This window comes from Ischnura elegans, chromosome X (genome assembly GCF_921293095.1).
Source record: "Ischnura elegans chromosome X, ioIscEleg1.1, whole genome shotgun sequence".
Taxonomy (NCBI): domain Eukaryota; kingdom Metazoa; phylum Arthropoda; class Insecta; order Odonata; family Coenagrionidae; genus Ischnura; species Ischnura elegans.
In genome coordinates this window covers 76,109,642-76,133,714 of record NC_060259.1, presented here as the reverse complement: position 1 = coordinate 76,133,714, position 24,073 = coordinate 76,109,642, and the positions used below count along the sequence as shown (strand labels likewise).

The 24,073-nt window shown below is 35.9% G+C and overlaps 1 protein-coding gene across 4 annotated transcripts in view; it reads right to left on the bottom strand.

Moving 5' to 3' along the window:
• The window catches only part of LOC124170879 (cyclin-dependent kinase 17-like), a 53,703-nt gene that overhangs the window by 2,688 nt on the left and 26,942 nt on the right, over positions 1-24,073 (bottom strand). For 3 of the 4 annotated variants that reach the window (XM_046549896.1, XM_046549900.1, XM_046549899.1), the window contains exons 3-9: positions 17,977-18,159; positions 17,027-17,177; positions 13,471-13,592; positions 10,768-10,878; positions 5,609-5,742; positions 3,928-4,216; positions 270-360 (exon numbers count right to left, since the gene is read on the bottom strand). In XM_046549896.1, the coding sequence (XP_046405852.1) occupies positions 270-360; positions 3,928-4,216; positions 5,609-5,742; positions 10,768-10,878; positions 13,471-13,592; positions 17,027-17,177; positions 17,977-18,159 (1,081 nt within the window). The remainder of the gene's footprint in view (positions 1-269; positions 361-3,927; positions 4,217-5,608; positions 5,743-10,767; positions 10,879-13,470; positions 13,593-17,026; positions 17,178-17,976; positions 18,160-24,073) is intronic. The other variant, XM_046549898.1, reaches the window with a different exon arrangement.

The window sequence follows — 24,073 nt, the reverse complement described above, 5'->3', positions numbered from 1 at the left end:
GAGTCAAAAACAGTTGGCAATAAAAAAATACCAAGGTAGAGAATTGCCACAACATTCACTTATTTGGTTCCACCATTTCTAACAAAATATGTACAGACTTCATTTTCCATTCATAAGTTGCTTCCTTGAAGCCAATAGAACACTTTTGATCATACACTACGAACAAAAGTCAATGCATGAGAAGGGATACATGAGCAAGGCCCTCAGACACTGAGCAGAAGCAATAAGTATGAATTAAATTCAGACTCAGCAATGCATTCCTCACTTACCATCAGGTAAACGGTGAACCCTCTGGCCTAAAGACTCAAAGTACTTGTGTCTCATGGCATCAGCAGCAGAAATTCTTTTCTTTGCTTCATACTGAAAAAAAATTCATCATGACAATAAAAAACAATGTTTATTTTTTAATGATGGAATAAAAATCATCAATGATACACTCCTGCAGTAATGAGCAATGTATATTCAGACCAAAGAGCATGGCTAGTTGAGGATGTCATCTCAAATCACTGCTGGGGTAAAAATCAAAGGTCATTTTCCACGGAAATTTATTTTTAAGCCAATAAGAGTGATTTAAAAATGCATCACTTTCATCTTCTTAAGATTTTGGTGTTATTTAAATGGGTGTGAATTCTTCTTGAGAAAATGTTTTTCATAACCTGCAGTCCAATCAAGATACAAGATTTTTTTAATTGACAATTTTCTCATCACCTGCCAATATGGCTATTTTTTGCATTTTAAATTGATGTAGCTTCATGAAAAATTGGCTTAATGCGATGTCAGAGAAAAAATTTTCAATCAATCTCATAGGTCCAAATATAGTCAACTTACTCACAAGAAATTTATGGAGTAAATTTAAGCTCTCTTCATCTAGTCAGAATGTCTTAATTTTATAAAAGAGGAAAATTTCAAATCAATCTTATGGACCAATACACCCATGCCTCGCTTAACGCAATTTCGATCAGCACAATGTTGATATAGCGCAAATTCGTTCCTTGGGGAAACATTCAACGCTTAGCCTAATCAAATAACCTTTAATACTATCTTGATAAAATGTGAACTTGCGCTGAGTACACACGAAGTTACACTCATTTTACGCATATTGATAGTGTTGCTTGCCTCATATTTTATTCTTTGTTTATATATTCATCAAAATCCATTGCTGCGCAATGGGCAAAAACATAACTCGTCATGCATCTGGACAGCCGGCCTACCGAAGTAATTTTTCTCGTCCCCTTAACTGAATAACATCGGTTAATTTAGATCATTGATTAAGTTTGGAGCAAGTAGAAATGAGTTTTTTTAAAGCAATACAGTTTGAGGCGTAACTTTTGCTGTCATAGATTATTGGGCGAATTGACTACTACGTAAGGGGTCCACCCATCCAGCATTCAAGGTCATCGGGGAGAGGAGGCCCAGTTGCATATGAATAGCATCAATGCGTAAAAGGGTCTGAGATAGAGTCTCAAACACAATGGCTTCATTCCTTCTCAGTAGCAGTAGGCCCTCTGCATCTCAGGAATACATAGCTGCAATTGTTCAGCAGTAAAAGGTGATTTTTATAGGGCCATACGGAGTAAAAATCAAGTGAACAATGGCAAAAAATAGGAATGGGATAGAAAAGTAAAGAAGTCATCAAGGAAAAGCATAAACCAAGAAGAGAAATTAAAAGTGATCACTTGCTTTGAAAATTAAGAGCATCAAAGCGATATTCTGCGAAAGTTTAAGCTCACGACGTTGACAGTCCACGCTATTATTCTGAATTAAGATGAGGTTAAAACGTCAGTGACATCAGCCACACCAACTTCAGCCACGCAGTTAACACGAACGCGATGTTCATTGCTGGAAAAAACGGAAAGACCTAATTACCTGGATTTATAATAAGCTGTTGAATGATGTTCCTCTATCACAGGCAGTTATTTGTGCAACAGCTGTGGCTTTATTTGAATCTATAAAAGAAGATGAGGGTGGTGATTTCTCCAAGACATTCATTGGAAGCTTTGGTTGGTTCCAGAATTTTAAACTTGGAGCTGGTGTTTTGGTGCTACGATATCCGGTGAATCTGCAAGTGCTGATAGCATAGTCGCTGAAACATTTTCTGGTGAACTCCAATCTGTGATTGAGAGTTGCTCCTTTCCCCCTCAACTAGTTTTTGATAAGATGGAATTTTTTAAAAGAGAATACAATCTCGTTCATTCATTTTCAGGGAAGAAAAACCTGAGTTATAATTCAAGGCATTTAAAGACTGTTTCATGTTGCTGCTTATGATGCTAATGCCTCAGGGGACTTCAAATTAAAGCCAGTTATGATTTATCATTCACAAACTCCTCGAGCAATGATTTGTATTCAAAATAGCATTTGCCTGTCATTTGGATGAGCAACATAAGGGCCTGGGTGACACAAGAATTGTTTTTAGACTGGTTTTAAAATAAGTCAACTACTGGCAAGACATTACGAACCCCTGAGATAGCATGCATTTTTTCCTTGATGTTAGGCCACCCACTGGAAAGGTAGGAATTTCAAAGGCACATACAAATTTATTGTAACGAGATACACGTCTCTTAATGTGCGCCTACTATCTTTAAAGATATTTTCATATAAATAAGGTCTTCTATTAATAGGAATATATATGGTTTATAGGAAATTTGATACCAACTCTTATGATACCGGGAACGCATGCCTATCTTCCCAATGTTAAAACGCTCTCATATAATGCAAATTTATATAGCACAAAGACCCCAAGGAACATATCCCTTGCGCTAAGCGAGGCGTGGGTGTATACCAATTGTTTTTTGCAAAATCCTAAATGGCAACTCCTCACAATTAAAAGGGTTTGCATGATTTAAAATTGGAATAGCCATGGCTGTATATTTACTCAAAGAAATTTATGAATTAGATGTAAGCTCTCTTCATCCAGCCTAAATTTCTTACTTAACTTAAAAAGATAAAAGTAGATAACTTAAAAAGATAAAATTAGAAAATTTCAAATCAATCTTATAGGACAAAATATTACATTTTTAAAGAAATGTCCATGATGGCAACCCCTCACTATTCAAAGAGGCCGGCATGGTTTGATATGGAAAAAGCTTTAGTTGTAAATTTACTCAAAGAAATTTATGAAGTAAATCTAAGCTCTCTTCATACAGCCTAAATGTCTTACTTAACTTAAAAAGATAAAAGTAGAAAATAATTTTTCACCATGGCAACCCCTCACTATTCAAAGAGGCCTGCATGATTTAATAGGGTAACAGAATAGGGTAGATTCCTTCATCAAAGAAAACAAAAGGCATTGATTGCGATTCGTTACCCACCATTAGTGTATTCATAATATACAAATTATTTGGTTTTAGAAATCCCAGTTTAGATGAATGGCAATGGTCAATTTTAACCACATTTGAAAAAGGCCACATTGGCGTCCATGCGATGCAACTCCACGTGACGTCACAGGGACCTAGTTTCTATACGAGTAGATAGGAGTTTTACATCGTCTGAGATTACCAATGTACACGAGGCACAGAGCTGAGGGAAACGTCTCTTAATAATCACCTATTAAAACTGCCTATGGTCAGAAAGTTTCCTGTGTTTGATAAGGTATTAATAATCCTTATTTAAGCCAAGTGCTACCTGCTAGCAGGGTACTCTGCTACCTTCTAGCATCCTGCGTCGTATCATCGCTCAAAACCTCGCCCCAAGGTCACCTCACTTGGCGGCAGCGGGAACCAGAACGACGTCACACGGGGTTTTCCCAGCATTCATACTTAGCCGTCGCGTTTTCACGCGCTTGAAAATTTTCACTTTTCATTTAATCGAGAAAAATAGATATCGTCATTAAAAAATCTAAAAGCTTGAAATACTTACTCCAGGAGTTATAATCTTTCGATTTAGGCAATAAAAAATAATAGGAAACCACCCTATTAGGTGTCAACTTACTCGAAGAAATTTATGAAGTAAATCTAAGCTCTCTTCATCCAGTCTGAATGCCTTTCCAAGCAGAGAGTCAGTGCAGAGCGAGGGGTGAGCATTAGGTATATGAGCAGGTATGGGGGGTGGGATGATGAGGGCATAAGAGTGGAAATCAGGCAAACATGCCAGGGCAGGCCAGGCTTCTTCCGAGGGAGGACCCAGCGACCTGAATATCAACTGTAACTGCTCTTCCACTGATGTGCCCGGGAATAGAGGACGTCCACAGGCCATTTCAAAAAATATACACCCCACTCCCCTGCAAGTAAAAATGAAGGACATAAGAAAGAGAATAACCTTCCAGAAGAAAACAAATTCACCCTCCTTCAGCCATCCACACTCAGTGGATATATCCAAATTCCAAAACGGTAATTTTGGAAAGTGTAATGTGAGTATAAGAAATTATTTTCACTTAAAATTTATCCATGCAAACATCACTCCAGAATTTAAACTTAATGTCAGTTCAATTACAATTATAAATGGAAAGAGTTGCAGAAATAAGAGGATTCGGCCATTCAGGGCCTAACCCAATGTTTCTCACACTCCCTCACAGTCTGTCGTCGAGGAAACAAACATATTTGCAGAGGGACTCTTTCTTAGACGTGTCTCCATTAGAGCTCATATAACGAACTGAAAAACCCTACCAGCAGAGGAGTTCAAAGTTTTCCTAGGACTTATCTTCCTCATGGGGATTATTTCTCCACACCAGCTACCCAACTAATGGAGTACTGATGCGAAATTTGGGCATCATTATTTCTCACGTAACATGCTACAGGACCTAGGACATGATGATGAGACACATTCTGCATTTCATCGGAAATCCAGTGGATGGAACATCTAAGGACCCCATTTTCAAGATTAAGCCTATTGTGTAGCACTTTCACCATATCATTGAAACAGAGCAATACACTCGGCAGATTATGTGGCTAGGAGAGGAAGGCTTTCGTTCCATCAGCACATAAAATTGAGCTCGTATTTCATTTGTTTCGTTCGACTTCTGAATTCCGAATCCTCTGATTAAATTTTGAGGAAAAGTTTTAAGTACTTGTAAATCAAGGTATTAGTGGCAGAAATCAATTCATTCTCATACATAACAAAGCCTTATTTTATCGTTAATTCAGTATAAGTTATGCTTGCCGAAAAAACTTCGTTTAATTTGATCCGGGACGCTTCGTCGTACATTGATTTCATGACTCAGATAGTGCAGCCCCATAGCACATTCAATTTCTTTTTTTTGCCTATGATAATCCCCAACACCAATGACAAAAAACAGCGCTAAAGTGACACAAATAGCTTCGCTGCAAACTTCATGAACATTTGTACTTATCCTGAAATATAGTCAACACACTTATTTTTCAAACCTGGCGATTAAGAATAACGGTGCACGTCAATTGACACGATGCCAATTTTTGCATAAATAATTAAAAACATTACTCAAATCATATATAAACATGCATAAGGAACTGTACTATACTCAAATTAAGCAAAAAATTTTTTATCAGCCGATTCTTTCAACTTTCATGAAAATCGGGCCCGCATTGAATGTGTTAAGGGTATGTAGCCAGTAGCCAATGCCAGTTTATAAATTCAATGATAACAAACAGATTAAGATCCAAAATGAAGTGATGAAATAAATAAAAGGGAGCCTTACCAGATATCTATTGGTGTTGAGTATTCCGTTGAGCCCAGAAGAACATCTGGAGGCCGATACCACAAAGTGACCACTTCATTGGAGTAGGTTTTTGTGGGCACTGACTTAGCTCGAGCCAATCCAAAATCAGCAAGCTGTCATAAGAAAATGAAATTACATAAAGATATACATTACCAACATCGCAACCCTCAATTTGAAATTCACTAACACATTCAGCGCCACTTCGGTCATAATGACGGAAACATGTACTTTGTCTTCACACTGCTTCAGTCATTTTGACTGAAGATTTAGCCTTTCTTTCGGCCGCTCAGAGCACGCCATCGGTCACAGGTACTTCGGTGCCACTAATGTGACGTGACTGACGCAGCGTGCAGAGTGGAATGCACACGAAAACTCAAATGGAAAGGATCCAAGTATTAAAACGAAAGAAAAAAGAATAACACGTCGGCGCAATGGGAAAATTCGTCTAAAAGCCCAATGTAAGGAATGTGCTATACCATTTTTCCGAACTGACGGCGGCTGGGTGGAAAATAGAAACTAGCCAATGAGAAGAGCTGCCCCTTCCACCTCTCCATTCCCCTCCATCCCCTTCCCTTTTCCCCTCCGCTCCCCTCCATCCGGCCGACCGGTGTTGCCATCCTTGGGAATAACGGTACTTTCAGGGGCGGCAGAACGAGTGCTGTGCGATCTCCAAATGTTCGGCTTGGCAACACTGCTAGCTGGAGAGCGATGTGCACTGCACGGAGTTTGGAGAGAGACTGTGGGCTCTTCCACACTTTCTCCTGCCGCTCTTCTGTGATTGGCTAGAAGAGTGGGTGGGTTTCGAGCACGCTCAAGGTCAGCCGCCATCAGTTCAGAAAAATGGTATAACCAAGAAGTTTCCATAGGATGGAAAATAAAGTCATGGTATGCCTATGAATACGTCAAAGTTTCTGATGTGATTTTCCATTCACTGTTTACTTTCAAGATATGGTATGGTAATTGGATCAGGTGACCAACAGCTAAAGTCACTTAAGCCATGTGGGAAGGGTAGGCAAGGAAGGGTGGGGAGAAACCTGGCATCAGCATTAGCCCACTCTTACTGAAAGGCACCGAGGAGATCACAGTCCTCCAATGGATACAACTCAAACTCAAGAAAGACAGTCAACACTTGAGTTGCACCCCAGCTCATAAATGCAAGGGATTTAGGAAGGACACAACATAGAAGTGAGTCCCAACTCATTAGGAAGGTGCATAGGGGAGGCAATACAAGTATTGACGAAGTATTAAATTGCCCTTTCCGTCAAAATATTTGAAAATCTCAATACTTGATGAGTAGCTGTCCAGGCAGATATTTCAGGCTAGAGCTATGATGGGTTGATGGTCATTATCATTACTTTCCAAAGCTTGATCATAAAATACAAGATTCTAATTTTCAGATACAATATTATCAATAATTTCAAAGCATGGGTAATATGTATAGCTATCTAGGATTGAAAATGAAAGTTAAAAATAGCTTTTTCCCTTTCGGTGACACAGTACTTCGTTTTGGTATAAGTACTATGCAAAATTTTCAGCAAGACTGTAATTTATTTACGGACAGCTTTTTTAAATAATATTTTTTAATAATAATGTGTCCAAATGCAATGACAATGGTATTAATGAATATTTATTCACAAATACTCAACAGAGTATCCAAACTAATGAAGATGCATGTGCATATACATTTGCCATGTTGTTAATGTGGTGATTATTTAATGTGATTAACAATGCACTAATCCTTTATCCTATTTCTAATGTTTCTCAATAAATATTAACCAGAATTTTTTCACAATTCATTTAGAAAATGCATTATTCTTTCTCGGCTTACATTTTTGGAAACAATAAAACTAATATTTTAAAAAGAGTGAAGTTATCTTAATGAAAAGAATTTCGTGTACAAGTAAAAGGTCCAATATAATGCATATATATAATTTCATCAGACGGATAACATCATGAAACATCGAACAAGTATGATTAAAGTAAAATTTACACAGACCCAGTCAACTTAAAACTACACACGTAACCTCAAAACTTATGCAAATATTAATCAGTAACAGACTAGATCAATGACATGAAAATACTTCATTATGATTTAATATTTAATCATACATGCAGACAGGAAAGAAAGGGCAGAAAGTATCAGAACAACACCATAAGAAAGTAGACATTAGGAAGTTTACTTATGATGAGGTAAACTTGGATCACAGATTTCAACTAATCAGCAATCCATATTTCTAAAGATCAATCAGCACTGAAAGATTTGCCAAAGGATATTTCACAGAAATATCAGTCATTGAATTGACTCTAAATACCAAACGAAAATGAAAGCTAAGAGCACAATTTGTCTCATGCCATACGAACTTAACAAATGCATCATAGCAATGAGGAAATATTTTAAAATAATGTTTGCAATTGAAGACGTCCCAGTAGTTTAATGTAAGGTTTAAACATCCATCAGCAAGTTTTCAAATTTTATTTCTTTTTCCTACAACATCCAAGTTTGATGGACAGCAACACCCATGCTAATGGTGTCCAAACTCCTCCATGAAATCCCAATCTACCAAATGCCCAATTCCTAAATCTGAATATATACCTTGCCATTTGGAATACAGCTTGGATGAGCCATGTAGGTATAGAACTCCAATCAAGAGTGCTAAACATGATTTAGAAGTTTTACAATGACAAGTTAAGCTGATAAAAAATAGCTGATGACTAGGGAAAAACTCTTTTTATATCCTGATGCTTCTAAAAGAATATAGTCAGGGTTCCCACTCAAACTACATTATAAAATTCATGGTTTTTCCAAGTTTTCACGATCTAAATGTCACCAAATTCACGGTCTATTGATAAGCCATTTAAGGCAGAAATATTGATGATGTAACAATCACCGGCCACATGCCAACTAAAAATTTATCAAACGCGACAGACACCGTGAATGCAAAACGCAGCAATGAAAGTGCTCTCTCTCATGACGTCACCTATCGATACCAAATTTCAGGTCCGGCTAAAGGTTGTGAGTGGGAAATTGGGTAGGGAAGTGAAGAAGTGTCTGATTTTTCGCCTAAGTTAATGAACACTGTTTACTTCTCTTCCTATCACAGCCTCATGATCAATGTGTCATCATGGCACACAGACCAATAATTGCACTTTGAATACACGCGTGGAGATAAATGCTTGGACAGTGTCTGTGTGTGACTGACCCTGAAACACGATCGACGTATCGATTTTTCTTTTGATCTGTAAATCGTAGTTCTATGAGAAGTTGGAGAGATTTTTAAGGTTTTATGACGAAATTCACGGCTTCTTCCAGGTTTTTTCACGATGGACTAAATTCAAGGCTTATTCATGGTTTTAAGGTTTTCACGGTTGAGTGGGAACCCTGATAGTATGTACTGTAAGAGAAGAGTTTACATATCTATCACGTAAATTTGTAATGCAATTTTGAATTAGCTAATGACCTTGAATTTATTAAATAATGAGGTTGATACATGGTTTCATTTTTGCTCCTCACAAGGATAAACTATTTTAGCAGATTAAGAATTAGATATGCATATTGCATTCAAATGCTAACATACTTGTGAAATCAATACAACATGCTGAATTTGATGTTCAATTTCAGTTCATCTCTATGCACAAAAATATACTGGGCGCACTGAGTCACTATCATACCTTGCCATAGTGCAGGAACAAATTGCAACGACTACTTGGTATGTAATATGATTTGCAAAAAATGTATGAATTAGGACACACTCGTACTTACTTACATACATATGTATTCAAAACAGTAAGCCACCCGAGAACATTTTACCCAAGCAGTCATGAGCACATCTCTTTAAATCTAATTCAAGACATAATTGATTGATAAATATGCCCTTGAAATATAATATAAATATACCATGTTGATTACAAAACTACAAAAAAAAAAAAAAAATTCTCTGACACTACCATTTTGACATAACAGCTTTTTAACTAAACTATAATATTTTTCTGACACAATAAGTTGATTGATTAAGATATAAAATCAATTCTGTAATATTGATAAGGGTAGACAATTTTTGCGCGAATTGTCTACCCTTGCGTGCCTTGTACCTGTGTGCAAAAGGTGAAAAGAGTGTCAAAATGGTGATGCACCAATTAAAATGATGGTTTAGGTCCTAGATTTAACCAATAACACTTGAACCCATTACCCTAAGATGAGCAGGGAAGTATGTACATGCACCTCTATGTCCAGAGTGATAGGTTACACATGGTCATTTGATTTAAAATTAAGATTTTCTGGAACATATTTTCTCAAGCATGTGTTGGCTCACTCATACTTCTATGAATCAAAGATAAAAATTAGGGATGGAGGGATCCAGGATTTTTTTCAGACCCGGATTCAGATCGGATCCTTGATTTTCGGAGCCGGATCTTTCGGATCGGATATTTTTGGATCCAAATGCATTTTCAAATTCCTGACGTTGAGATTCCCCCGATGATTGTTCAATCTCTTGGGAAGAGTCACACTATGTGCCAGTCGTATTTTGTCTTTTTTATTTTCCACGGCTCAAGTTCTCCGACGAAACCTCTGCGAGAGCTTTCAAACAAAACGGTTCATGAGTAGGACAAGAATCGCATGCGACGGTGCATTCGAAGATAGAATCGGAACTCTTTCCACCCTTATGGGGTGTTGCATTCACTGAAGCTATTATTTAAAATTTCGGATCCAGATCCGATGTCTTCCGTGACTTTAGATTCAATGTATCCGACGAAGGGTAATATCCACGGATATTTGGATCCGAGGTATCCGAACCGACCATCCCTAATAAAAATGCTTAAGTTACTATCATTGATATATTTCTAATATCGCAACTAAGGATAAGGACAAAAAAAACCAATGTTCTCTATTTTGTGCCAAGGTTAATCTTTTGTACAACCAGAGAAACAATAGGAAGGAAGAAAAAATTCAATGAACTACTGATATCTACATACTATCATTTCTATAAAGGAAGAAAGTATGCATTTCACGAAAAAAACATATGCACACCGGCAAGCAACATATTGCAATCCACAACAATAACAGCCTAAGCTACAGCAAGAAGATTAAAATTATGTCATGTTTCAAGAGTCAGACTTGGCAGTGAAAGGAGTATTCTTACCTTTAGTTCCCCTCTCTCGTTGATTAGCAAATTTTGGGGCTTCAAATCTCTGTGAAGAATCCTCCTTCGGTGACAATAGGAGAGTCCCCTCAATAGTTGAAATAAAAATATCTGTGGATTGGGATTGAAAAATACTTTGATTCATTGATGAGAACATAATCTTCTCTTCATTAAACATCTGATTAATATTATACTCCACTGTGAAAGTTAAAAAATATCAGAAAGTAAGAAATATTTCCTTTGATTTATGAAGCATGTCAAATTAAAAGATTACAAAGCTGCAATACAGAGTTTCAAAGAGTGATCATCGCAAATTTTTTAAAGGCATGGTTGATTAATACATACCAATATTTTTATTAAATGAGTAAAAAAACCATTTGCATCAGTAAATTTGAATTATATTGCATAAAAGAAGAGAAAAATGAATGCAAAAGATAAGCAACAGCTTTGTAATGAATAACAGAAAATAAGTAGGCATCAAGGTGAACTACAACTGACTTATTCAAACGAGATAAAGAATGATAACTGCTAAGAATTGTGCAAAAGTATTTCTCCCATATCTTTTAAAGTCCTTTGCACTCATATAAAAATAGTCAGCATCTCTTGATATTCACTATCATCCCCGATGAACGATACCGCAGCATACAGAAGGAGTAATTATTGAGTAGAAAAGGAAAATTAAATAAACTGCACAGCCTGGTGTTAAAAGGAGGTACCCTAAGTGACAGATACAACAACAGTATTGCGCATTTAGAGAAATTATCCAAGATATGATCCAAAATTTAATAATTAACAGCATATAATGCCACATTTATTTCTTCTGAACTGAGAATGAGAACAAGTTAAATTTTGGTAACTTATTACACTCTCATATTCTAAATGGCACTCCAGTTATTATTATCTTCACATGGTTTTCTCCTCTACATTTTCTGCTGTTTCAAAAGCTAAGTTTAAAGTTCTATTAACAATAGTTACATGACAAGAAAAGCACTTTATCCCCTCGCTCTTACATGTAAGATTTAAACGAGAACACTTTTTCAAGCAAGACTAACACAAACATCTTGGAATCAAAGATAAACAAATTTAACAAATTTCAAATATCTCATTCACCTCGTGGCATTCTTATATTTCCAAAAGGATAAAGACCTACTAAATCCACAGGCCTGTATTTTGTGCCAAGGAAAACATACCTTTCACACATGGAAAAATAGTGAGGAGAACAGAATTCAATCAACTATTTACACCCATGAATTATCATTTTCAAAAATATGTACACATTCTCAATATTAAAATAATTTGTGATTTTAGTATCACAGATAATCAGTGATCAACAATTAAGACCTTGGAAACTTTTGAGTTTTTCTGAAAGTTGGCCATAAGTACATATATAATTTCTTGCTTTGAAAAAAATTGAAAAGCATTCGACTCTTGGGCACTTATGAGTAAATTAGAGCTGTTAGAACAGCAACTTTAAGCAAATGAGCTCCTCTTAGACTCAAAAGAAAGAGACATCATTATTTTATTATGAAGAGTTGAAAGAACGACAGCTTTCAAAAAGGCTGCCTCATTATACCTGTTAGATTAGTGTTTTTACAATGTCAAGTAATAGTTATGTGGATTCCTTCTTACCTTCACCAAATCTGAACATTAATGAGATGGATTACAAGCTAGCCAAGAAATTGTATCATATATACAGTGTCTGTTAAGCAAATTAAATATGCATAATATTATTTTGAAATGGTTTAGACTTAAGGGCTTTCTAACCCTCTGTTTCTCAATGGAGATAGATTGATGCATAAATATTAATCACATTATTTTTTATTCCTATCCATGGTTTGGTTCTTGGTTCTACGATTCTATAGCTTACAACCAGACACAGAATCAAAAGAATGAGAACTGAAATAATATGAGCAAAACCATATTTGGTATATTTGTTTAAGCATAATTTTCCTAAAACTTTAAATAGAGTGACATGGATATATTACTAGATGACTTGACATGCTATTTTAGGCAGCTTCCATTAAATCCTAATGAAAGTCATTAATTATACTTTTTGAAAATGAAACACCTGATTTAGTTCAGGAATCAAGAAAAAGTACCAGAAATCAAGAAAGAATCAGTGTAGACAAGAAACACGGACTAACTCGTCCTTTGTTAAATTATTTTATTGCCTATTTTCTTCCATTATGCTGGAATACTTTTACATATTTAAATTTCCTGATCAATTTCTAAAAATCTCATCAAATTCACACTATATAACTATTACACTGCACCTTCCAAAGATTGTTATGGTAAAATACTGTGGTTTAAAGAAGCTATTGCAAACTTTACGCTTCAACAAAGCACAAAATGACTACCAAAAACCAAAACCTGAAACAGTTTACCATTAAAACGACACGAAAAATCATTAGAGCATGAGGCCAGAAAATATGTACTGATGAGATAGAAACACTTCAAAAACATTTGAAGCAAGGTTATTTTCATGTGTCATTACTTCCTTCAGTATAAATATTCATGCATACAGCACTTGAGAGCAATGAACAATGAGAATTTGAATAACAATGGCCAATAATGCCAAGTAAAAGTTGGTATATTAATTCCTATAGATATACATGAAGACCAGGCAAAATGATGCAAACATTAGAATAAAATATTAATATAAAAATAAGCAGGGATGAGTTAGAGGATATAAAATTTCATTACCTTGACATCATTCATACTGATAATGTTTCCACAATCATCCATGTACTGCTTGAGGTCTTTCTCTAAATATTCAAATACTAAAGTCAGTGACTTTTCAGTGTGAACAATATCATGAAGCGTAACTGCAAAGTAGAAAAGAAAAATGACATATCATCACTCATATATTCTACAGCCTCAATTTTATCAACAAAATTTTTAATACATTTTACCTGGATGAATGGGAAAGAAAGTTCACAAAATTATGCATTGTAAATAGGGCTGAGTAAGTACCGAATTTGAGAGCAAGCAAGATAAAAATACTACTTGAATCCCACAAGATTTTGACCTCAATATTCTCGAAAAAATTCAGTGGGGTAGCCTGAAATTTTGTTCCGGAGGGGGTCCAAAATCAGGGGGAAGATTTTTGAAAAACAGGGTACTAATTAGAGAGTTTTAAACTACTTTTAACACTTTTCATCATTAAAAAAACTTCATTTGTCAAAGAAATATTATGTAAATTCATGATTTTTCAATATGTTGTTTTCTTTTATGAAGCAAAGTAACTGTGTTTTTATATTTCAGGGGGGTGGTCCGGACCCCCAGACCTCCCCCTTAGCTACACCACAGCTCAAGATGCCTGTGGTAGTACATATAATTTTATGCCACATAGTATTATTGAGTGACATGGTAAAATAATATTTACTCCCTTACAGTAGTGGGACAATTTTATAAGTTCATACCACTAAATGTCAAAAATCTTAGACCTAGAATCGAGAAGCTAACAGAGCATTGGCATAGAGCATATGATGACCATAATTAGCACGCTTGAACGCATGCTACTTTTAGCACTAGCATATCCCTAATAAGTTAAAACGAGATGTCTAGGTTTTAATTTAGACCAATTCTAACACTCACAATAGCATAACACTATTTCAATAATTGAATCTTTGATCTAGCTTAAAGATATCGCACTGCCTAAGATGCCAATACATATATTATGATGCCTACATGACTGTGTATTCACTAGAGATATCCTTCCCCACAACACATCAAGTCTTCAACTTCCCATCCTAACTTTCCCCTCCCCTACCCTCTTTTGCTGTGGATTGTGAAGTCTAGGAGCCACCATGTTCTGATGCATTGAAGCATATAAGAGTTATGTGGATAGAACTTTCAACTGAGTTTTCATATAGTTTTTAATTAAACCTTTGCTGAATATATACAACTGCATTTAATGTATTCAGGGAAATGACGAAATAATCGCGGTAGGATCAATACAGTGTTGCTGCCAAAACACCATTTCCTTCATCCAAAGTCATCTAATTTTTTAAATCTAAATCTAAATTTTTCTAAATCATAATTTTTAAATTGGTGAACAGCTTTTATCTCAAATGTGTGATGAAATCTCCAATTTTTATTTTTTAAACACATTTAATTTAAATTTGTGTCATAAAAATAAATTTTGTCATTAGCACTAAGTTATATCAGAAATTAATTTTTTGCCAACAAAATGAATATTTTCAACAACAAAAAATATTTTACTGCAAGTCTTTGCATGAAATCCATTTATTGTCAAGCAGCAGATAAAGATTAAAGCTAACAAAGGAAAAAAAATCACTGCCCTTGGTGCTTCCATGAGTTAAGCTAATGAATTAAGTGTGTCACTCAACTGCAAATGGCGATTGGATGTCATAATAACTCAATGAATCCCGGCAAAACTTGAAGCTGTTGACTAAGGCCAGCTAAACTTTTCCCTAAACATCACTAGAGGCTTTGAATAGAGGGTTAAATTGCTGAAGGGAGGGAGATAGAAGCACAACCATTGAGTGGTAGACATCTGGAGATGGATATTCTACATTTTTCTTGCTCAAAGTTGTTAAAACTTTATAAAGTTTGCCACCGATACATAATATATTCCTCTCACAATTATCGTGAAATTATATCCCATCATCACCAATTCATATAAAATATTATTTATGAAAGAATTACTTAAAGTACAGCACACACCCGATTATCTGGGCTAATGATGGGGAGAGATGGCACAAACAATCAGAAAACATGGATAACCCAAACTTTCACTTTAAAGTCTTGTAATGTTCTTCATTTACGTAAAAAATAATATATTATTATTTATGCAGTTATTCTGTTATTTAAGAGTGCTTCCTGGACTCATTGAGAGCTTTCTTTGCCAGTTCACGACCCTTTAAGCGGCGATAGCATGGTTGTACTCCTATTGTTAATGCTCCAGGTAAGGCCTGGTTTTGAAAACCACACATTTGTGGCTTTTTGATCACAGATACAGAAAAGTGGTACGCACAAATGCATCAAAACCACTGCTTGACGTGGGAAACTACACTTACAGGCACCACACCATGTAGTGGCATCTTGCACAAGTTGCCCGGGTTGCAACTGCTGCGGGGCGTGTATCCGTGATCACGGAGTGCGGGCGTGCGCTGCGAGGCTTGGAAAACAGGAACACGGTGCTCCCGTGAATGCAGCTAGTGCGTGATCGCTTCCGCTTTACGAAGGGGATTCTAACGGAAATACTAAGCCCTGTGTATCCTCGCATTAATGCAGTAATTCCGGTGATTTTTCGTCCGAATTAATTTTTTTATGAAGATCACAGAAAATATTGAGCAAGAGTGAAAAATCATGCACTGATAATCCACAACACGGATATACCGCAGCTGGATAATCGGGAGTCTACTGTACGTCATAATTCATGCGTACTGAAAAACAATTTTTACATTTAAGCAATAATTAATGCCATGGAACAAGGCTATGCATGGAAGGCTATGGCAAAAATGAATACAATACTCATTTCAACAATAAAGCATGGATGGTTTGAGTGTGCCTCTCAAAGATACAAGACTAGTCAATCATGAATACATTATACAGGCCAACAAACTAAAGATTTTACCAGCTGCTTTTTGCCTTTTCATTGCTTATTCAAAGCAAAATTAAATATATAGTCATTAAAGCTCTGGAGTAGTTTTACAATTATTAATATTGTTAATAACTGGACCCATTTTCACAGAAAACTGTTAAATATTACATGTCCTGATACGTCTTCCAAACACTGTAATCAACTCTGCAAGGGATCTGGAATCACAATAATCACTACCAACATAACTCCTTCGGTCCCTCCAGAATAAGAGAGGAGAACATTCAGTAGCCTACCCACATTCTGAATATACCAGACTTTATGCACCTGACACCCCACCACACACTTGATGATGACAAAGATTAATAAAAAATATGAAGCTTGTTATGAGTCCTCTCAACATAACTTAGATCAAATAGAATAATATGCATCAGAAAGAAATTCAATTCCATAAATGCAAATGACAATGGAGCTGATCATCTGTTAGGAAATTTCTTCCTTTAGAGCAAGTATTAGCACTTAATACACTACTACAAACACTACTGCTGTGTCAATATTGCTGAATAAAATTTTTTTAAATACTCAAGCGATTACTACAAAATGTCACAATCAAATAAAATATCACCACAACCTGGATCTTTTCATTGAAAAAGTGACCATTGCAGGTGATAAAATAGAGGCTGAAAGGCTTACCAATGTTGGCATGCCTCAACTCCTTCAACAGCGAGACTTCCCGTATAGCTGTGCATGGGGCACCTTCCTCATGCTCCAGGCGAATTTCCTTCAGTGCCACAAGGTTATCTGTTAATCTTGAGCGGCCCTTAAAGACAGTGGCATAGGTGCCCTGAAAAGTAATCCATCCTTTCATGAAAAATAATTCCCATCTGATTGATCAAAACCACAGTCCAGTTACACAGATTTCAATTAATCACATTATTAGCAGCTAGAAAATACCCTTAAATTCTTAAGACAAAAATAAAGGCATTTTTTTACAGCAGAACTATAAAACTGTACTATATTATTATAATACAACAAAATGGTGTATCTAAACACATTAAATAATACAAGAAAATGTTCATGAAGTGAAATAAATTTAATATAGGTGCTTAAAACAATAAATTACAACTGAAATCAGATTTTCTAATCTTCCATCATCATCTATGGTTTCTTCCTCAATTAAATAGACATTTTCAAGATTATTTGCATCATTAACAATCCACAATATGCCACTCTTTCCAGGCCATAAAAGTTTTTCCCTAAAAACAGCTGCTTTTGAGATACAATTCAATGTTGCCTCGCACAAATTTAACTAACGTCATGCTTACATGACACATTCATTTATATTACTCCACCATTCCTGTTCATCTTTAATACCATTCCACAATTGATTCTTCCAGTTTTTAATGAGCTTAAAATGGCATATCTAATAAGTCTCCATGTACTCACTCACATAATCTACTTGATGCTTATTTGTGCATGCATCCAAAGCTTAAATTTGCTTCTTATAGATATAAAATGAATTTTTTACAAAAAAAAACCTTTTGAAATCATGATTTATTCTATGACAAAATAATAACAAAGGCTTATGCATATTCTTCTGGAATTCCATGCGCACAATGAGAATATCTGTATGTAAACTTTACCTGGCCTAACTTATCCAATTTGGTGTATGTCTCCATCCTCCCAAATCCAATCTCCGAGAGAGATTGCCTTCGGCTGGCTCTGGTAAGTGGGCCATCAATTGTAGGGCTAACATTTTGCTTAGCAATAAATGATTCAGGAAGGTGTAGATCAGCAGGCAATGAAAGGCGTTTGTTGATATCCTGCTGAAATCCAAAATAAATGTAAGAGACATTTTATTCACCCAGATTCTCAATGTCAACCACTAAGAATGGCATATTTTTATACTCATGACATAAGCCAAAAATAGGGCTATAGGAACTTTAAAAAGTACATTAGGGAAGTAACTCATGTGAACTCAGCTCAGAATTTATGATTACTCATGAGTGATATTTTATATTTAGTGGATAAATATTCCTCTATTTTTTTATCTGGATTGAATAACAAAATATAAAAACCTGAGAGATTATATTTTAAACAACTACCTTACTTGGAACATTTCATACGATTATCCCCCAAAAATTTCAATATACTTCAAAAAGCTGCAAATGGACTAGATGGGAACAACCGTTGAGAGAAACAGAGCATTGAGAGCATTCATAATGCAAACACTCTGCACAGAGTCAAATAATGAGGTAGCCTCAATCGGCTTCACACTTCAGCTGCACCTTCCAGCCTTTTGGTGCGAGAGCATATGGCAAAAGATCCTTTAGCATAAACAAAGCAACCCCAAGGACGACTTCAAAGAAAGTGTGAACTGCAAAAATAGTTCTCTACCTCTGCTTTAATGGTGTGACCATAAATTATGATAAGAAGTTGATGAGCTCTTTCCTGAGTAAACAGAGGGAAGGGTATGAGATGCATCACTGAAACATGATATTGGCAAGTTAGCCCCACTTTAAATAGGAAAATATGAGGCATTGATAAGACTGGAAGCATATAGTTAAGTGTAAGGCAGTTTTCCAATTCGCAATTATTCACCCTTCGTGCACTTTTCGATCGTCAACTTACGGATGTGATGACAGCAAGGGTGGATCCAATCGGCGAGGGCGCAAGGGAACGAAGGGTAAGTGAGCAAGGGAATGCGGATGCTCCCTCGATACCTTCCCCTCGTAGGAAGTGGACATGAAAATGGCGGCAACGGAAAACTCAGAAATCTTAAACTGGAGTTGTAAGTAATTTTTTGTTTATTATGTGAAGAGAGAGCGTCCAATCGGTGCCAGAAAAGTCAAAATACTAAGCAATCTAAATTACAAACGTAAACAAACCGAGTAGCAGGGTGAAATTAATTCTTAAATCAACCACAAGATGTCCTAACCCGACCCTGCACTTCACATTTCGTTACTGTCCATAGTTCGCATTATTTCCGTTCACACTTTATGGCGCCAGTAGAGCATTAGTAAGGGAGCAGGGTGCAAGGGAGAAAGGGAACAAGGGAATGAGTGCACACTACATGGATTGGAAAATGACCTAAGACTAGTTATATTTACTCACACTGCCAGCTTTGAATCTTCCGACACTGAAGACTCTCAAAAGATCTGAAGCAGGGGTTAGGATAAGAATGATACTTTGATATGTATCCTCAGAAAAGTCCAATGTCTGGTAATGTCCCATCGTTTTCTCAAAGACAGCATATACAATGTAGTGTCTTAGAATAGTTAAGTCACAATATAGTTTTTCCAAGGGAAGTATTGGGAAAGTTTTGATTTCTTTCTCTTAAAATGCCTCCCAGGGTACTTAATTTAAATCTGACACTAGCCAACAAATTTATAGACTAAAAATTGCAAAATTTGGAAGGAAAATACGGAATTGTAAAAAATAAGAATAGTCGCAGGGATAAAAAATTGCAGGGAATATTATGCAAAGTCTAATTGAAGGCATATAACAGGTGGCCACTATTATTTGTGTCTTTATTTTTGAAGCTTTCAACTTTTAACTTCCCAGTTCAAAATTTAAATAAAACATAATTTTCCAGTTTTTTTTCTCTGACAGACTCTTTGATTTCCAGCACCATTAAAAAATTGTCAAAGTTTGTTTCCTTCTGCAACATCTTAATTTTTTCATAATCAATAAAACAAACCTATTTTGTTATTGTTTTCAGTTTTTCATAATTAAACCCTAAAATAGAAAATGGCCATCATTTTCATTCACCGCATAAAATTGATTGCATATTACAATGTTAAAAGTTGACAAAAAGTAAATTGCTAGGATGAGCCTTTAAAATGTTTTTCTCACTTAAAACTGTTCAAATTTAGGATAGTGTATGCATTCTTTCAACAAAATAGAGGAAAAAAACTGAAATGGGTAGTACCCACTGACCCCTTTAATTCCAATAGAATGGCCACAAAATTTGCCTTAATTTCTATTTTAGAGCACTTGAAATTAATTCATTTTTACTTGGGTAATCAATTTATGCAAGGTACACTAGGCCTTTGAAAAGCTCTCTCCTTTCCACAAACCATTCAATGAACATACTTATTATGTCTGCATCACTTTTCATTAGACTATTAATAAGAAATCAAAAACTTGACAATCGCAAAAAATAAAAACTTAATTAGACAACCAGGGAGTTTTCATTGCAGCATAACTTGACGACACATGATGTGCTTCCTGTGGTGTTTTACATGTTCAGAAAGTGGCACATTTCAGTGCTACATCCTGAAATTTTCAAGTATCTTTGGTAAAGGAAAGTAAATAATAATTTTCTTTAAACTGCCTCTGCTACAGGGCAGTTTAAAGAAAATTATTAAAAAAAAAAGCAGTGCACTTTTCGTCAGTTATGCTCCAATTTATAGGCCTTGAGAAAATTACCAAGATACTTCCCTAACGCAGGTGTTATGGTCGATGATGTTGCCAGGGGCAGATAAAGGTCATTTTTATAGGGTGGCAGTGAACCTTTCCTGGTCCTCCTTGGTGCTATGCACATCTCAGAGATAATATGTCTGAATTCTGATACACAGAGAAAAGTCGCATATAGAATTTCATCAATTATTTTATAACTTTTTTTCAGCTGATAATAATATTAACTTACATTGAAGATTGACCTAAAAGATCACCATCTTTTCAATTTTTCCACAAATTATGGAGGCGGAGGGTTAAGGGAGCTACTTTTCCACCTTAATTCACCGCTAGATGTTACATGTAATGCTGCACAAAAGGATTGTCGAAGGAAGCATTAATGCCTGATTACACAATACATTAATACGGAAGAGTTAACGACTAAATGCATGAATTAATGCCAAAATGCACCACGTAACTATCCTACTTGTGCGGATGCATGAACAGAAAATAGAATATCTTCTAACTTGGTTCATTCATTGGTTTAGTCATTGCATAACCAGGCATTCGTGTAATACGATTTTCTCTTCTTTAACCCAACTCTGCATTTGCTCGAAAAATGCATGTAAGTGAAGCTGGCATACTGTGTTCGGTGAAACAGTGTATCAATTTGGAAACTGTGATATTGAAATTTGCATTCTGGGAAGCTGTGCAAGAGGAAGATCAACCGTCCAAATGCAAATTTGGGAAGTGACCATTTTTTTATTGAGCTGAATTCAAAGCTGAGATTGCTCAATAAACTAGGCTGATGCATAATAAAGAAAAATAGCAAAATATAATTATGTACTTTGTGCTATTATGTTTAGTGCTTGGAATATATCATTTTTAGCAAATAATTTGAGCAAATATGAATTTAAAATTAAATGAAGTTATGCAATTCCCTGACCCCCACCCCCGAAATATGGAAAATCAAGAGAAAATATTGCACCGTAAGTGTATAAAATGTTTAAGTAAAAGTATAAATGTTTTAATGAATCAATGTAGTGTCCCCAAGTACAATACAACCTCCAGGATATGAGCAATGGCTATCATGGCATTTAAGCTGCCTACTCTTAGCTGCTTGACTACATTGAAATACTTGCTATCTCTTAATACCATAGTACTTTCGTTATTTGCATTATAGTAGGTTTGTTTAAATACAGAATATAATGGAGAGTTTTCATTAAAAATTGCTTAGCCTGACCTTACACTGACCTTGCCCACCCCAAGATATAATATCTATTTGCCACTGATAAAATTGCATATCTATCCTGAGGCTATAATCTCTAAAGGGGTCGTTCACACAGACCCGAAATCGCGAGTCATTCAAAGAATTTGGCAAATGGAAGTTAGATGGAAGGGAAAGATAAGTTTCGGAAAAAAAATGTCACTCATTCGGCCATTCTCTCCTATGTTTCAAATGATAAAACGCGGAAGTTACCGCCTAATTTTCATGAGTGACTGACGTCATTGGAGTTCTGGTTTGTTTTCTCGTTCAGGGAGAACCTTTCACTGTGGCGAAGAATCGCTCACAAGGTTGTGAACAACAACGAACTACGCGAACACGAATATTACAAAATAGTATCCTCAAGTAGGCCTCTAAATGTGTTGCCACACACCGCGCATTTAAATGGGTTTACAAAAGTCGCCACTCGTGTCGCTGACGGACATATTGATCCGAGTTTCACGGGGAAATAAGGTATAATTACGGGTATTAACCGAAATTAATATACAAGATGACGTAATCTATCAAATTCATTGCTTTTCAACGCTACTCCTCGCAGTGACAAACATTATATTGCCGATTATAGGGAAAAGGTGGATCGCATTGCACTCATCACCGCGCCACGGACATTTTTGAAAACCGATTAAAATACGACCGCAGTGGAAACAGAAGTCCGCCATTTAGAGCATGAAATTGGGCCTCTTCTATGTATTCCCCTTGTACGCGAGACTCAAGCACAAGGTCGTGGAGTATTTGAGAAGCGACGACCCGCTTTGCATCAGCTCGTGACGTCGTCAATACATCTGTAAAACGGCTAAATCCGTCGATTTTTCAACGCGAATACCTCGAGAAGAAACCAACGGATATACTACGGAAAATTACAGGTCTCTTTATTTTTTAAATTCTATCACAATCGGCAAAAAAATAACTTTGTGAACGAGCGCATTTTCTACGGCGGCGAGCCTATGAAGCGAAAATAATCGGCGGAAAAGTGCAGCAGATACTACGTAGACAAGCGCTAAATAAGCGGAAAACTTTCTTACGATTCTTTTCTACTAGTTACCACCTCATCATTTCTCCGATTTCAATAAATACACGCAAACAATCCGTAATTAATTCATCCCTACACATGTAAGGATAAAAAATTAATTTTTCGATAAGGAATCAGTGACTGGATGATACGTAAACATTTATCCCACTGCTCTAAAAGGTAAGATATTAAGTTTAAAAAACTGAAAAAGCCGTCATTAATGAATGAACAGCAAGTTTGAAACCTGAAATAGTTCCTTTAACTTTATCCAGAAATGACAAAAAATCTGACCAAAAATAAGTGTAAAAGATTTTCGTAATGATGACGGCCATCAAAGAAATTGTTTATGTTCCAAGTTAGCTAAAGAATCTAAGAGGGAATCCGTACTCCATGAGGTGAAGGAAGATTGTATGTATGTACAGTGTCGAAGAGCAATTATTTTAAATAGAAATGAAATAATGTTCGGGAAAGTTTCGCCATATTATTTAGTACCAGTTTGGAGTAACTGGTATTAAGAATAAAATTTGCATTGCGGGCTCCCCATTGAAACTTCATTTCAATTTTCCAGTACTGATCAATTACTTTCATGGTGAGAAACACGCACCGTTTTCTCTACTGCTTTTCATGTGGGCGACGCTGGTCAAACAAATTTTAAAGCTGGTGTCAATATCGATTGCTTCCCATCTCGCACATGAGATTTAGGATATCGTGAATCTTGACGTTTTTTAACCTGAACATCTATCATCATTCATGGCATCAACTCTATTTCGCTTTCTTAAAAAATATACGGTTTACTTTCAAAGAAATGTCACACTTCCATGAAATAATGATTGTTAAAAGGTTAACGGGTACAGAAATTAGTTTTCTTCAATTAAAAACTTTAAATATTTTTAACAAATACACGTTCTCAATTTCCAAAATCTGCCGAAAGTAATAAAATTATTCAGCTACCGCTTTGTTCGTAGTTGCTTCGATCATCCCTTTGACCAACTATCGATAAAATCTAGCATTTTGTCTTAAAACTAGGTAGCAAGAGGGAGATATATAT